We start from the raw sequence: 15,019 nt of genomic DNA on the forward strand, positions 1-15,019 counted from the left end.
ACCATCCCAACGGCACGTCGATGGTAGACGTAATCAGAGAAATGTCGAGGAAACCCAAGCCTCGCTATCTCGAATGCATACCAGCTACCTTCGCGCAGCCGACGCCTTGCCATACTCAACTCGAGGAGCGGGCAAATTCGCGGCGATCCTTGATGGTGAATGGGACGCGTACGACGGTGGCGTGCGGGCTGCAAACACAAAATAAAGCGGTCAACCAAGGCCATGCGGTAAGAGGACATTAGCAAACTGCTTTATGATCTGTGCTTACCTGATGATTGTATGCGAAGGAGGTGTCTACACGACATGGCCTCCAGTTTTATCGATCCAAGATGTTCAACGTTCGGCGGAGCCACTGAACTCGCAGTACTGGTCCACTGTGTCGGTAGGTACCATGGCTATGCTGGTTGCTGCACGTTGGTGACTTTGAGTGCATAGGCATATGACAATGTGGAGACAGCACGTACGATGGGACTGGCAAATGCCCAGACAACTACCGCACAAGGTGGCGGGGTCGCTCAGCTGGGGCAGTGGCACTCGAACCAGCGCAAGCGCGCCTTCCATGCGTTTGAAAAACTCGCAACAGCGCGTCTATTGGCGCAGGAGACGGAGAAGGGGATCTACTCCTTCGGGACATCATGGATTCACACTCGCCGCTGCAGCTCAAGATGCCGAGAAGAGTCTGCAAAGTCGGATGCCAGGCCCAAGGCGGCATAAACATCGCACCACCTGTGCAGATGCCTGCATCGATCGTGCCACAACGCCCTGGGAGGAATGGGCACCACAGGCGACCTCCACCCCGCGTCTGAGCCCAGCATCCTCGGGAACATTGCTCAGCCCTGAGGAAGACTGGGTGCCGCTATCAACATTGACACCTCGTCCAAGCTGTTCATACGGCCAGCAGAAAGGGGGAGTGATGGAGTAGGAGGTACGCCGTTGTGATGTCAATTTGTAGAAGTGAAATGCTGACGACTCGTGGGCAGTTGACCGCAGATGTGGAATTCGCGGAGGAAAGTGGACGTGTGATGGAGCACGTTGTTGACGGTGGTAACGTCGCTGTTGTATGTGTATACGTGCGTGCGATCGGTTGTATTTGATAAGGCATTGTGTAGGGGCGAACTTGGACCTGTACGTGCAGAGAATGGATGTCGGAAGTAGGGAAACGCTGTAAAGAATCGGACCGTCGTCTTGTACTGTTTATGGAAAGCCCTTGGACCTGTCCTGCATCGTTTGGGCTGGACGTATGGCACAGAATGTCATTTGCACTGGTCGTCCACCTTGGCATGGCGTAGCGCAGCTCTCGTCACTGACATGTAGACGCTGGCCACATAAAGGCGCCCGACCTGAGCGCGTACTTGTCTCTTGCCTTTCATCTTGAACCGCTCATCGTCCAACATTTTCCCCGACTAAAGGAGTACAGCAGCACCTATCACCTCGGATTCGATAAATACACGTGTAAGTTCTCGTGGATCACATACCTGTGCGCTCGACACGAGACTGAAGTCGCTGTTCCAGTCTTTGCGATGTTTTCGTTTCGACTCTTCCTCGCAGACACCCCCTACGCGTCTGCAGCCGACATAGTCAGAGAGATGACAAGAAAGCCGAAGCGTTACTTGGAGTGTAGACCGTTGGTCTTCGCGCAGCCGACACCCGAGTACACGGAAGGAAAGAAATTTGCGGCAATCCTGGACAATGACTGGGAGCCGCACGAGGGTCGGGTCCAGCCTGCGAATACAAACACACTAACGGTCAGCGGAGGCCATCAGGTGAGTGAAGGGCAACGGTGGACCGTTAGTGGGCTTGTGCTCACCTGCGATGCGAAGGCGTGTGGCGTTGTCTACACGACATGGCCGCCGATGCTATCGGCGCAAGAAGGGCAGACGTCGCATGATCTAGCCCAACAGGCATACCAGACTGCAGCGGGCGTATGTTATTATCGGTGACTGTTGCCTACTGCGTCGAACTGATCTTCTGATCTTGCACAGATCGCGGGTACTTGCAGCGGGGAAAATCTTGGATACAGCCATCCGCTGTACGGACAAGCACATGGCGCCTCCTATGGAACGCAACAAGTCCACCCGAACGTACATCGCGACGAAGAAAGGCAATACGCATTCAACCGAGTGCGCCACCTGGTCGCCGCGCGCGTACGCGCAAATGAAGTCGAGGACCGTTTCCTCAGGGAGACGATGAATGTTGTTCTGGCGGCCGCAGAGCTAGACGCCTCCGCGGAGAGGGCCCTTGACGCGGGCAGCATCCCCATCCAACCAGAGAAAGCAGCCCTACGCGCGCATATAGACCGACCCGCCCCAGTCTTGAGTTCGGTCGACAGCTCGACGTCACGCGCGACGTCCAATTCGCACCCGAGCCCCGCGTCACCGTCGACGCTCAGTCCAATGTCAGAATGGGAGCCGTTGGCTACGTCGACCCCGCGTCCTGAACACCTTTGTGGCAGCGACAGGGCTGGATATCAGGCGACGAAAGCTCAAGTGAGATTGCGTATTTTGTGTGTATGGTCGGAAGCTGACGACTGCGTCCCGGCAAGTCCAACTATTGATGGACAGGCCTACCGAGCTTGGGATACAGCAGCGGAGCTGCTCCGAATTGAAGGATGGGGATTGCCGAGGGGAGAGGCGCATGGACGTTCAAAACAGGTTGGCCACGAATAATGCAGGTCGAAAGTGTACACGTAGATAGGGGTTCCGCGTTTTTAGGAAATGGTCCAGGCACCAAGCTTGAATCTACGTTTCTTCGAGCGTCTTCAGGCCAGGCGCAGTAGGTAAGCATCAACGCAGATGCTTTGCGCCTTGCCACTAGGGCATCCAAATCTATTGCCACGGATTGAAGCCATCGCGGACGAGCGAACCCCATAACTGTCGTTCGCCGTCCACCTATCCTCCTGGTGGCGCCCAACACCAGCAGACCGCCCCTACGTGCATCCAGCACTAAAGGGTCCGGGGGTGGTATGCCGGCATCACGCGCCGCCACAAAGATAAGTTATGCAGCTAAGCCACAACCGCGTAAGCGCCATTTCAACAAAGGCGGCGCTCGTCCGTGGCCTCGTTCTTGTAGTCGTCTTCCCACTTCCTCGCTCCCGCTGCCTATTCGCTCATACCTATCAAGGCACCACATACGCGTCAACAGACCTAGAGAACGCAGATCAACAACATGCAAGACTATAGACCGAGCGTGAGTGTCTAATTGGTCGACTTACCCTGCGACGCGATCGTTCAATTGCGATCGTCTAGCACACGACAGCCCTGACGTACGGCAAGATACACATGCCTCCTCGAGGCTTGAAGCCTAGTCGAGGGACTCTTCGCATTGAACAAGGAGGATTCCGTCCTCGATATCCTCAACGGCCACAAGACGGACCAAATACGGGGTAAATTCGTCTTGCACGAGCACCTGGTTCCCGCAATCATTTGACAGCTCGCCTTACAGGATGTCATCTATAAACACAAGTAAATTCACGGGCGGCGAAGGCCATTTAGTAAGCCAGAGCACTGCATCGTTCGTGAATGGACTCGTGCTTACCTGTGGTGTGGCGTAGGCTCAGGACGGCTTCGCATCGCGCTTACATCGATGGAGAGGCAATTTGGCACCGCGGCCTGCTTCATGGGACAGAACCGGCTTGCAGATGGGTGCAAATGTCGGATACTCGGGCGACTGTCAGATGGTGAGTCGCTTCACCCCGACGAGTCCTCCAATCGTCTGAATACCATGAAACAGGCTGTCACTGGCGGTGTGCCCGTGAATCCGAAGTCCGAGGCCGGGCTTGAACATGTCTCGATAGCCAGATCTAGCTCATCCCACGTCCACCATCCAGCACGATGTCACACTAGACGAAGAGTTTCTACGCGTTGCGATGGACCAAGCATTGGGCGGCATAGCACGGGCGGCGCTCGTCGAAGAGGTTGCAGCGAGCTCCAAGGCGTCCTCAGGCCCGACGTCACCATCCAATGACGATGAGGTCTGCGGGCTCAAGGCGCGTCTCTGAGTTTTCTCCGCGAGTACTTCGTCGCCAAACCGCGTGGGGCGGATCCGGTGGGACGGCTTGAGGCTGGCTGCGGTCACGGAGACGTAGACGGAGAGGTGCACACAACGATAGGAGAGGATAGTCCTGGAGCCAGAGTAGCCATGGAGGGACCAGCATCGCGGCGACGGACGAGCCAATGCTACAGGGCTCTGCGCGCGTGGGAGCTTGCTCTTTTATTGGTGCACGAACGGGTCGATCGGCATGGCCCTTGGGGAGACACCATTGTCTGTTGAACTGTCTACATTGTCATTTCACCGCTTTTCACATTGCATAGATCATCTGCATACCATGACTCCGAACTGCGCTCGAACATTTCCCCAAGAGTCCCGATGGCGCATGGTTAGTGGATGGTCCATGGTTCGTGGATGGTCCCCGGGGGCAAGTGATTCGGTGGCCAGGCTTGACGAGCGTTAGTCAGCGTCGCAAGGGCAGCGAGAGCGGTGTTCACCAACATTCCGGGCGACGAAGTAAGAACACCGGGGCCTGAGCGGGGCTCGCGAAGGTACGCAGCGTCGAGATGGGCATCGTACAGGACAGGCCGCTGAGGTCGCCTGTGCCACCGGTGTGCCACTCCGAGCCGGGCCACACCCGACTGTTATGATCCAGGCTGATCCAGCGGCTCAGTGGCTGAGCCGGACCGTGTCGCCACCGATGCGACGCGTCACGACTGTACAGCACCTGGGCCGCGTGTCTACCAACCATCATGCACATATTGGCGGCCGACACGCATCTATGTATGCTTGATTTATGTGCTGGTGCAGCACCACCGTCGCCCACCCGACAGATATCCGTCCTATGTTCTGATCCGGATGCTACAGCTGGATGCGCTCGTTATCGAGGAACTCACACACTGCATCTCGAAATCCAGAGCACAGACATGACTTTGCCTCGAAGGCCTGAAATTAGCGACCTCGAATTAACGATACGTAGGTGCGCTGCATAGTATGGCAAGTGTCGGGGGCCAGCGTATAGCAGCTGGCGTGGACGACATCGCGCACTGCGGGCGCAGAACCAAATCACGCAAGTATAACCGGTCGCGGTACTCGTCGTATGCAGCATCCCCAGTGGGAGGAATGCGGAATGATAAGCCTGCATTAATGCGGTGGGGACCTGGGCCTGGTGTGCTCATAAATTGCCCCCAATTTGCGTCGGACGGCGAGGGACTTAAACCGTCTACGCAGTTTGGAATATCGCAGTACTTGCTGCGACAGTTCATTGTCCATGTTCACTTCTACATAAGATCATTTTCTACACCAGCCAGTTCCTACGTACAGGATGTATGAAGCTGCGTTGAGCAATCCGACTACAGCGTCCACTGTGTACGTCCCGTCGGGGATCACTCTGCTCGTCAGGACTACGATGTCTCCCAGTGAGCGGAATTGCATCCCGGGCGTAAACTTCGTTCCTTGTGGCTGATGGATAACGGATGCCCAGCCAGCACTCGCTCTGAATCTGAGGGCTAAGCACTGGTGATTGTACTTCCACATGTCGCTCCAGCAACTTGAAGGCGCATCTCGCCATGACTTCATACCGTATCGCAGCACAACTCACCTTTGGCTACAAGGGCCGCGTAAGAACAAATATGATGTTCGTCGATGAGTATAAACGAGTTCAGTGTGAGATGTGTGCGTTTGGGGAACCCCAGAATGCTCCGACAAAGAAAGGGCATTGAAAGCGCAAGCCTAGGACTCGAGTCAAACGCAACAGGGAACATACGTATCGCGTTCATGATCGTTGACGGCGTTGAAACGTGGCGAGTGTCCCCGCCCGCGTGCATCGCGTGCATGAGCTATCGACAGCGCCGTAAGTTGCTGAACAGCCTGCACTACTCACGACTTGGGGCCACGTCCGAGTCGTAGTAGCATCATCGATAGCGATACTCGGGTTATCACCGAGTCCACTTGTGTGACAGTGTACCAGGCCGGGGTGACGTCCTCGAGGAAAGATACTGCAGGGGGACAACTTGCACATCTATCGGCGTTGAGACAGTATCACATTTGTGCGCTGTCAGTCAAGCCTCAACAAGAGAATGAAGAGCGCTTACATACTGGGTTTCTTTTGTTCGGTTTCGCACCGCACTGAATAACGGAATAAGCTCAATGCATAATGCACAGTTGCCACTCGAGGCGCGTGGCTTGAGCGCTTGACCTGCCACCAGACGCTCAAGCGTGCAGCGTCGCGTCGCAGTCCATCGAAGTTGATCTTGCCACTCACCGAAGTTCGTCGCGTTCACTCCCCACATACCACCACTTTAAATTCTGGTCCGACATCCGGACACGAGTGTCAACCGATGAACGTCTTCAACCAGAGCTCGATTCAAGTTCCCACCGTTAACGACCTGGGTCTCGTAATGGACGTCGGGTCGAATGCCGCTGCAACGGGTCCACTTGCCAAGACAGACGATCCACTACCACCGTGTATCGCTGTCTCGCCATCACTGTATGCTGCCGACGATGAGTCTCTGGAGCAGGAGGCCAGGGACAACTCGGCCACTCGCCTGAGAGCACATTCGAATATGGAAGAAGATCACTTTGTAAGTCAACCTATCTCTGGGTCCATAGTCAAACGTGCACTCACTAAAAACACCGCTGAAGGGAGGTGATCGGGCCGACCACACGGACTGTGTTACACCACATATCTACTCAACAAAGCCACTCTCACCTACGGGAGACTGCGAGGCGATCGTGGAGGGGTCTTGGGACGTAATGACCAAGGACACTTCTGGCGCTACAGCATGGAAGGTAAGCAAATGAGCCTATGCAATAACAACGTGCAACACTCAACATGCTTGTCAGATGAGAACAACGACGAGGAACTTCCCTCTCGGCGGCATCTTAAACTCCCACTTGCTGGCAAGCCCACACTTTGAGAGACCCCACGCGTCGATAACGGGTGCATTCAGCATCGAGCCATTCAGGCCCGAGCTGACACGAACAGTAGGCAGGCCATCGAAGGCTTATATCAACCTGATGGACGTCGGCAACTACGAGGATATGCCGACTGAACCTCCTCCGTCCACGGTCATGCAGCAACAAGCGGCAACTGTACGCACCGAGATCAGTTCGGACTGCACAAGCGAACACAACAGCTCACCCGTCGACTCGAAGGGATCCGGAGGACGGATCGAGTCCATACCGAGAGAGCTACGACGCATCGAGTTGTCAAGGGGTTGGTCGGGACAAGGCGGCATAGCGAAGTCAAAGGCAGATAACGACTCTGGGTATCGCACTCGGTCTGCCATAGTTGACTGGCTGCGGTTGGTCAACGAGGGGAAGAGAGAATGGTCTACCGGCAGTCCGTCTATCAGCGCGAGCTCGTCCGAAGGATCCTCGAGCGATTGGACGCGAAAGCGAAAGAAGTCGGCGACACGCAGCCCGCTAGCATCAAAAGCAAGCCAATGCAGGCCTGGAGTGATTCTGGGAGGCTAGGGAGTAGGCAGTCATCAGACTGACGATCAGAAGCGAGGGTGGGACGTTAGATGCCTTGGGGGGTATCTAGGTTGGTCAGATCGGGTGCATAGCTAGAGCTCTTGAATCTTCCATTGACTTATTCCTCGGACTGTCAGTTACCTTGCCTTGTAGCAGATATATTGGCCGTTTGCGAACAGCGATAATCCTTGAATGTTCCACAGGGGCCTGGGCGACCCGCAGTGACACTGACCCGAACTGGTGTTATATTTGCACTTCGTTCAGCAAAAGTACGCCGTACGCGCTCGCTCAACAACGCATCGAAGCGTAGCGACTTGAGCCGGCGCTCACCGACGCGTCGAGCTTCAGCCACTAGCGCGTAAGCGCCTGCCACACAAAGGAAGCGCAAGGCTCACCTCGAACTCTCTTGTTCACGTCCCACGACAGTGCCCCGCCCTCATACGACCCTATATCTGGAAAGCACAAATTATCAAGCATAAAACACATCGCTTGCGGACAAACGTACGTGTATCGATCCTGGCCTCCTCCCTTTGCGCGAGGCGGCTGTTTGACTTGTGGCCACAGCGATATAATGATGGTGAAACTTCCCGACACGCGTTCGCACTCGCATGGCTGCCGAGGTACCACAGCAGAGGACCTGCTCAACGAGATTAGGCAGAGACATCGTGGCCCAAAACGCCGCCAGCCGCTGTTCTTTGCCGAGCCACTGCCATCCAAGGGCCGCGAAAGCTTTGCTAACATACTCGACAATGAGTGGGAGCTGCGGCGAGGTGCGGTGTGCCTTGTAAACACGAGACAAAAGACGGTCGCAATGCATCACTCAGTGAGTCAACTAACAGGGAACCGTCATTTGTTTCATGCTCACCTATGGCGTCGCCATGACCAGGACGAGAGATGCCACTGGGTGACAGGCTCACCCCTCTATACAGTCCCCAGACAGCCAAAGCAATCAACATCCATAGCGAGCAGCCAACGGATAGATGGTTGCCGAAGAGAACAGGTGCATCAGAACTTGAAAGCCCAAAGTAACAGCCAGGGGTCCTTGCAGCATCTTACGGACGAGTATCTGTATCGCGAGGTCAGCCTCTAGCAGATATTCTACATATTGTTACTCACATCATCTCGTAGCACTTACCCTTTGAGACGACGGCACTACTTCAGGTCGACCTCGGCGATGCTGAGGTCAGCTCCAGTCAGTCCGTGGCTGTCCGCCGCGAGGCACATACGATGTATGAATGCTACCCGACAACCTCATTGCCTTCGCAGTATTGGCCATTCACTATCATGGTATGTCTCCTTCGGTCAATGAAGCCACAGGCGAGAGCACTCATGCGTACCATGACTGCGTTTAGGCTGCGACGGCACCTTCGGAAATTCATGCTCACGTTCGTCCCGACGAGGCGTACTCGCCAACCCATTCATCTACACGTGCAACCTCCTTACCATCATCTGACGGCTCCGAACCCGATACAGGCCCGCAAAAGCCGACACCGGCAAACCTGCACCAGGTGCATGGATTCGAAGAATGCATGGTCATCGCCACCGAGACGGCCTCGTCGACTGGGGAGGAGGGGGAGAAGAGCTTCAGCGAGCGAAACTGGGCGGCGACAGACTTGTTGAACGTACCCCTATGCTCTCATCCGTGTGATGACGGACCTCCGCCATCACTGTTTCCACCGGAGAGCGTGGACGCAGTGCTCTCAGTCTTCCATTCTTCATCGCTGGACTCGAATGCCGGGAGGAAGACCAACGCCGGGAAGAAAGGGAGGAGACGCGAAAGAAAGCCATGGTCGCGTCGATCCAACATGACGGAGACAAATTGCGCACAATGGAAGCCAAACGGCGTCCCGGTCATTTTGCAGCGATCTATTCGTTTGGAGGACGGGGGCAATTGATCATGAGTTGGACAATGGTAACATGCTGATGCGGCGAAAACGCACCGGGTTCGATCGGACCCTGTGTTGTAGCGTACTGGGTGTTGGTTTTACTCTGACGTATACTCGTTCTTTAGTTGCCCTGGCTCTGAATCATACATAGACCGTGACAGACTATTGAGCTGTGCATGCCAGTGGTATTGCTTATCTGTCCATGCTGCTGAAATCAGTCAAGGTGTTGTGGCTTGCTTTCGCTGTGTAGACGCCGACTGCCCAGGGCGTCTATCCTGTCTCTGTCGTCGCTCGCGGTCATTTCTCTTTCATCTGCCACTCCCGCACATCGCAGCGATCTGCGTCCGCTGTCGTCAACAACGTCAAAGTCACCACCTATCCAATCGCTAGCATCGCGTACCTCATTAACATCCATGTTTTCTCTTCGTCCACTTCTCGCCGTCAATCTCAGTGACACATCGACGGTGGACGTCGTCAGAGAATTCTCGAAGGAGCCAAAGCCACGATACCTGGAGTGTAAACCGGCTACATTTGCGCAACCGACCCCGCGGCGTCCTCATCTCGACGGGAGAGCTGGGTTTGCGGCAATCCTGGATGGGGATTGGGAGGTATACCAGGAGGACATAATGTCTACAAACACAACACAGACAGCAATCAGTCAGGAGCATCCGGTGAGAGGACCATGACAAACAGCTGATTGTGTTGTGCTCACCTCGCTTGTTCAAAAGACGGAATCAATCTACACAATGCGCCCGAACTCACTGGCACAGAGCACGGAGTATGAGGAGTATGAGAAAGAAAATGAGGGTAACTTGTCTTCGGTGCCGGTAAGTGTCGCTGAACCATTATGTGCCATGGAGACACAACTGATGTCTGAACAGGCTCTCGATGATGACGAAGTATATACGGTCGGCGCACTAGATGGCAGTGAGTCCGTCGTGCAAGGCCACGGGATTCCCCAGTTGGTTCAGCAAATATATGGACACAACATCTGGGGGCTTGAGCCTCACCACTCCGAGGAACGCACTATCGCAGAAGACCTTGCAGCTGAGACTGTGCACCTGATGGACATTGTGCGCATTGTGGCGGCCCGTCGCTGATATACTGCCGGCTTGCTGATAGGGTCGCTGACGAAGACAACGGTCTGTACAGCGACCACATAGGGGTGATGGCATGGGCTTCTCTGGCGTTGAGCACTGGGAGCAATCGTCGTTTGAATGTATCGGGTGGGAAACCGTCCTGTAATAGTGATCAGTTGGAAAAATGTCCCTTGCAGTATACCATGCCGTACATAAGTTTCGCTTCACTGGAATACTCGATGTATGAGCTATATACCTTGATCGCATCGTAGTGCAGCTCGGTCTGTGTAGACACTCCAGCGTAAACGCTCATGGCATGAGGACGCCTAATCGGTGCTCGCTCTTTGTCTTTCCCTCCATCGTCCGCCTCTCGTCGTCGGAGATCTTGCGCAACTAAACGCACGAAGAGTGTCATTATGAGTAGAAGTCAATGTAAGCATGCGTCACGCACCGATGCCCGCGATGCGAAACCTTCAACTTGCTTTTCTAGACGTTGTGATGTTCAAGTTCTCGTTCGAACTCTTCCTCGCGGACAACCGCTATGCCACCGCGGAAGACATAGTACGCGAACTGTCGAGGAACCCCAGGCCGCGTCATCCGGAGTGTAGGCCGCTCGTCTTTGCACATCCGACGCCTGAGCGTGAGGGGAGGGCGACCTTCGCGGCAATCCTGGACAATGAATGGGAAGCTCACCGAGGTGGCGTCCGCCTTGCAACATCAACCACACAGCGGTCGATCAAGGCCATCAGGTCAGAGGGCAACGTCAGGGTGCTGAATGATTCATGCTCACCTGAAACGCAGGTGGACACAGGGCAATATACATCGTGGCTACCGAATCTATCGACGCAGGCGACCCTGGCATCTGACCAACCGCCTGAGTTGCAGGATCAGTCCCCGCCTGTGAGTGTTTGCCGTGACACGATATCAGACATTGATTCTACTTGAATGAGAAGACATCCACCATAGACAATTGCGATAATCCGACGGGGGCGCGGATCGATGCAGAGTTTGCGTGCCAAACCTACCAAGCCTCCGAACTAGTACAGACGAACAACCAGGTGTCGAACGGTCTGACAAACAGGAAGTACTGGTTCCGCCGTTTCGAGAGATAAGCCATCGCACGCTATATCGCGAGCGAGACCAAGGACGACGAGATGTTCTTGCGCGACCTGCAGGATCAAGTGCTAGCTGCCGCAGCTCAAGATGCGCAGATGGAGACGTTGTTGACCTCTGATGCCGCTCCGATGGCACCGCATACGTTCGTACCGCCTTCGCCGGGACTCCCGGAAGACCATACAACGAGGACGGCCATGAGGGGATCGGCCCAGGAAACGTCTCCTCCACGCCCCAGTCCGGCCTCGTCAACGTCGCTGCTGAGCCCCCCGCAATCCTGGCAGCCGTCAGCGGCATCAACTCGCATGTCTGGAAGGTCTGGCGAACACATAACTGAGACGACCAAAGTCGAGGTATGCCGACATGCCTGAATCATAGGTGACTCGCAACTCCAGACTTGCTGATCGCTCCTTCGCAGCATCCTGGTCTGGGGTCCACCTGTCGTCCGGCCGCGCAGACGTCCGACATTGCTCTCGGCATCGATTGCAAGCCCGTCCGAGAATAAGCCCGTCCGAGAATATTGATATCGTAAAGACAAGGTCTTCGAGGGACGCAAAGCCAGAGGTCGAGCGCGTCCGAATTGTATACCGGTTCGAGATTATGGGAGCAGGCGACTCTGGTGATTGACCGCAGTTGACGGTGGACAATGCAGGTCGAATGAGGATGTTGAATGTACGCATAGAGGGCACACATCTTATAGCAATTGGAACGAACTTTTCGCTCGAATACCCGGCCCTCGTCGAGGGGGTCCCATGCATCCGCGAGTTGCATAGTGGAAATTCTTGCCCCTTGGACCTGCACTTCGACGCGGAGTGGCAGTGCAGCCCCCCGCGAGTATGTTCCTTCCCATCCTGTCACAGCTGCGACCCGCCAACCCGGATCGTATCCAGCACTAAAAGGTCCGGGGGTGGTATGCCGGCATCGCGCGCCGCCACTCCGCGACATCCAGCAGCTATACAGCCACAGGCGCGTAGGCGCCGGTTGAACAAACGAAGTGCCCCGTCCTCGTACCCGTCTTTCGACTTTCTTGTACTCATCGCCCGTCCACGCGCTCCATCCAGAGTCCAATTCACGCGCGAACAGTTCTAGAGCACTTCGATCAACAATCCGAAAGCTTGTGTGAAGCTTAGAAGCCTTGACGTTGGACTTACTCGGAGGTACAATCGTTCAATTCCAACCGTCGTACGCGTAGGTTAAACCATAGGATCCCGCGTCGAGGGCGCTCAAGGACTGTGACCGGCAGATCTTTTGGAAGGAAGACCGGATCCCGACATTTGTAGGGACGACAAGAGATCGTCGCGGTGAGGTAAGTATATCACATATTGTAAGACATAGCGCAGCGAGCACTCATGATGATTCGGAACGCAGGTCCGGGCTATAACATGCCAGTCAACGCACATCACAGGCTGCTTCGTAAGCCAATGAACAGCAGCACATTGAGTAAATCTGCGCTTACCTAGGATATGGCGCAGGTTGGCAGTGTTTTCGACCAAATGGGCTCATCTGAGGGGAAGGTCTACGCCCTCTTTGATGGGCTACACGCCATACTGGTCGTGTGCATGTCATGGGAAAACATGCAGTACAGGTATCTGAGCCAAGATGTGAGTCGATCAGTTACGGCTTGCACGTCTACACCCACATGATCGAGCACAGCAGTGCGTCACCTAACGCGCAGTCTGGGTGAAGAAACCTTCCTGCGACGGACCAGGTGTCGAAACGGGTTGCATACAAGCCATGGAGGGAAGGTCGCGGTGCGTGGCGATACGTCCTTGGGTCCGACCTCCAGCTGCTCCGAGACATGACTACTCGCGTGCAGTGCATAGACCACCGCATGCCTGGGCGAATGACTGAGTCAGGCATGAAGCGTTCCGCACTGTGGTAGGCTTCTATGTCGGCAGTGATATCGAGTTCGACCATCATCGCCGGTCCTAGTATGACGAGGAGGTCCTTACTACCCTCTTAGAGACATCAGTCTCGCGATGCCTCGGACAGTTGCGGGCGAGCTGGTAGATACGGCGATCAGACGACCGTCGTAGGATTCGAGCGGTGGCGGTGAAGACGAGATGGCTTGCAAGCCAGAGAGATGGAAATTGAGTCCTATGGCCAGATACTTCGGCCCTCAGGAAGGCGTGCGTTTGAGTGGGCTTGGGGAACGACAGGAACCATGAAACACTCTGTATGCCAGGTGCGCGATTCGATAGGTGGTGGCTTTATGACGCCGGGTGTTATCATCTACCTTTGAAATCGGTCTGGTGGAACCTATCAATTTTATGACTGTCAGTCCATGCCTGTACGCTGCCAAGGAGCCCAAAGCATACGGACCTCCTGAGGCTCGGCCCTTCGAGGAGGCATACATCGTTTCGCCTGGTATGGTCTTCGCAACGTGGATAACGACACTGTGGAGAATCCACCTAGACAACGAAACAAGAATATGGGTAGAAGCTCAGAATAGGCCGCAGAATCGAGATGGTGGTCGTTTGAGACGGTGAACATACTGATCGCGTTGATAGGTGGCTGAAGCGGCAAGTGGGACGCGCGTCACGACTGTACAGCACCCCAATTTCTACCAACCATCTTCGTCCCAATCGACCTCGCTCAAATGTCTCGATTCACAATATGGACGCGAGAGAATGTTTCATACGGTGCCTTCGGCGGCCATTGCATACAAAGAATAATTGTCATGCGAAAATACACTGCCGATTTTTGAGGTAATGCTACAAGTTCTACACTACACTACATACACAACTGCACTTCACCTGCTTACTTCTTCTGCGTCAGTTCCCTGTGCATGTGGTCCACCCTGCTCGACGCGTTCAACAGAGCCTTCAGACTCGACGCGGTGATATCCGTATCTTTCGCGATCCCCCACGCGTTCAGTCTGACCGCGCTGCCATCTGCCTCGTACGCAAGCTCGACATACGACGCAGCCTTCACGTCCGAGCCCTCGCCAATCGAGTGTTCCGCGTACTCGCGGATCGACATCTGTCCGTCGATATGCTCGTTCAGCGCAGCGATGGCCGCCGTTAACAGACCGTTGCCCTGTCCCGCGACCTTCGTCAGCCTCCCGTTGACGATGAACTCGCCCGTGAGCTCCTTGCGGCCGCTCTCGCCCAAGTTCTCCATCTTGAAACTCTGCATCGCGAACCGGCCGTCCTTGTCGGGAATATCGTATACATACGTCTCCTTGAATAGCTGGATGAGCTTTGAGTAAGACATCTGTCCACCCGTCTCGCGCGCGGCTCGCTGCACGACCTCGAAGAAGGATGCCTGCAAGCGACGGGGGAGCTCCAAAGACAGTTCGATCAGGATGACGGACGCGATGTCTGCCTGGTTGGTCTTCGCGCTGTAGCCCACGCTCAATTGGAGTTCGGGCAGTGGTCGGTCGCCGATTGCGCTGTTCACCGCGCTGAGCACCGCGCGTAAGCCGGACCCTGCGATATCCGAGTCGGCACCGACACCCCACCACGATTCGGTCGA

General features: G+C 55.3%; 4 protein-coding genes across 4 annotated transcripts; all 4 read left to right on the top strand.

The window, feature by feature from the left end:
- Positions 1-1,520: 1,520 nt before the first annotated feature.
- B0H18DRAFT_953057 (uncharacterized protein) lies at positions 1,521-2,437 on the top strand (the record flags this gene model as incomplete). The annotated part of the gene is made up of 4 exons (XM_048042160.1): positions 1,521-1,763; positions 1,821-1,922; positions 1,983-2,120; positions 2,330-2,437. 4 exons carry the CDS (start codon positions 1,521-1,523, stop codon positions 2,435-2,437), a joined length of 591 nt encoding a protein of 196 aa, XP_047896121.1.
- A 1,194-nt stretch (positions 2,438-3,631) lies between these two features.
- On the top strand, positions 3,632-4,118 carry B0H18DRAFT_992793 (uncharacterized protein). The gene has a single exon (XM_048045152.1). The coding sequence runs from the start codon at positions 3,721-3,723 to the stop codon at positions 3,961-3,963; it is 243 nt and encodes an 80-aa protein (XP_047896122.1). The 5' UTR covers positions 3,632-3,720; the 3' UTR covers positions 3,964-4,118.
- A 2,208-nt stretch (positions 4,119-6,326) lies between these two features.
- On the top strand, positions 6,327-9,359 carry B0H18DRAFT_1116770 (uncharacterized protein; the record flags this gene model as incomplete). The annotated part of the gene is made up of 5 exons (XM_048033482.1): positions 6,327-6,569; positions 6,631-6,777; positions 6,832-7,080; positions 8,593-8,751; positions 8,817-9,359. 5 exons carry the CDS (start codon positions 6,327-6,329, stop codon positions 9,357-9,359), a joined length of 1,341 nt encoding a protein of 446 aa, XP_047896123.1.
- Positions 9,360-10,096: 737 nt separating this feature from the next.
- On the top strand, positions 10,097-11,541 carry B0H18DRAFT_953059 (uncharacterized protein; the record flags this gene model as incomplete). Its single annotated transcript, XM_048042161.1, has 6 exons — positions 10,097-10,177; positions 10,232-10,423; positions 10,503-10,569; positions 10,920-10,990; positions 11,231-11,329; positions 11,383-11,541. The coding sequence occupies 6 exons, from the start codon at positions 10,097-10,099 to the stop codon at positions 11,539-11,541; spliced, it is 669 nt and encodes a 222-aa protein (XP_047896124.1).
- Between the last annotated feature and the right edge of the window lie 3,478 nt (positions 11,542-15,019).

Source organism: Fomitopsis serialis (assembly GCF_022376445.1).
Source record: "Fomitopsis serialis strain Sig1Antser10 chromosome Unknown B0H18scaffold_16, whole genome shotgun sequence".
Lineage (NCBI taxonomy): Eukaryota > Fungi > Basidiomycota > Agaricomycetes > Polyporales > Fomitopsidaceae > Fomitopsis > Fomitopsis serialis.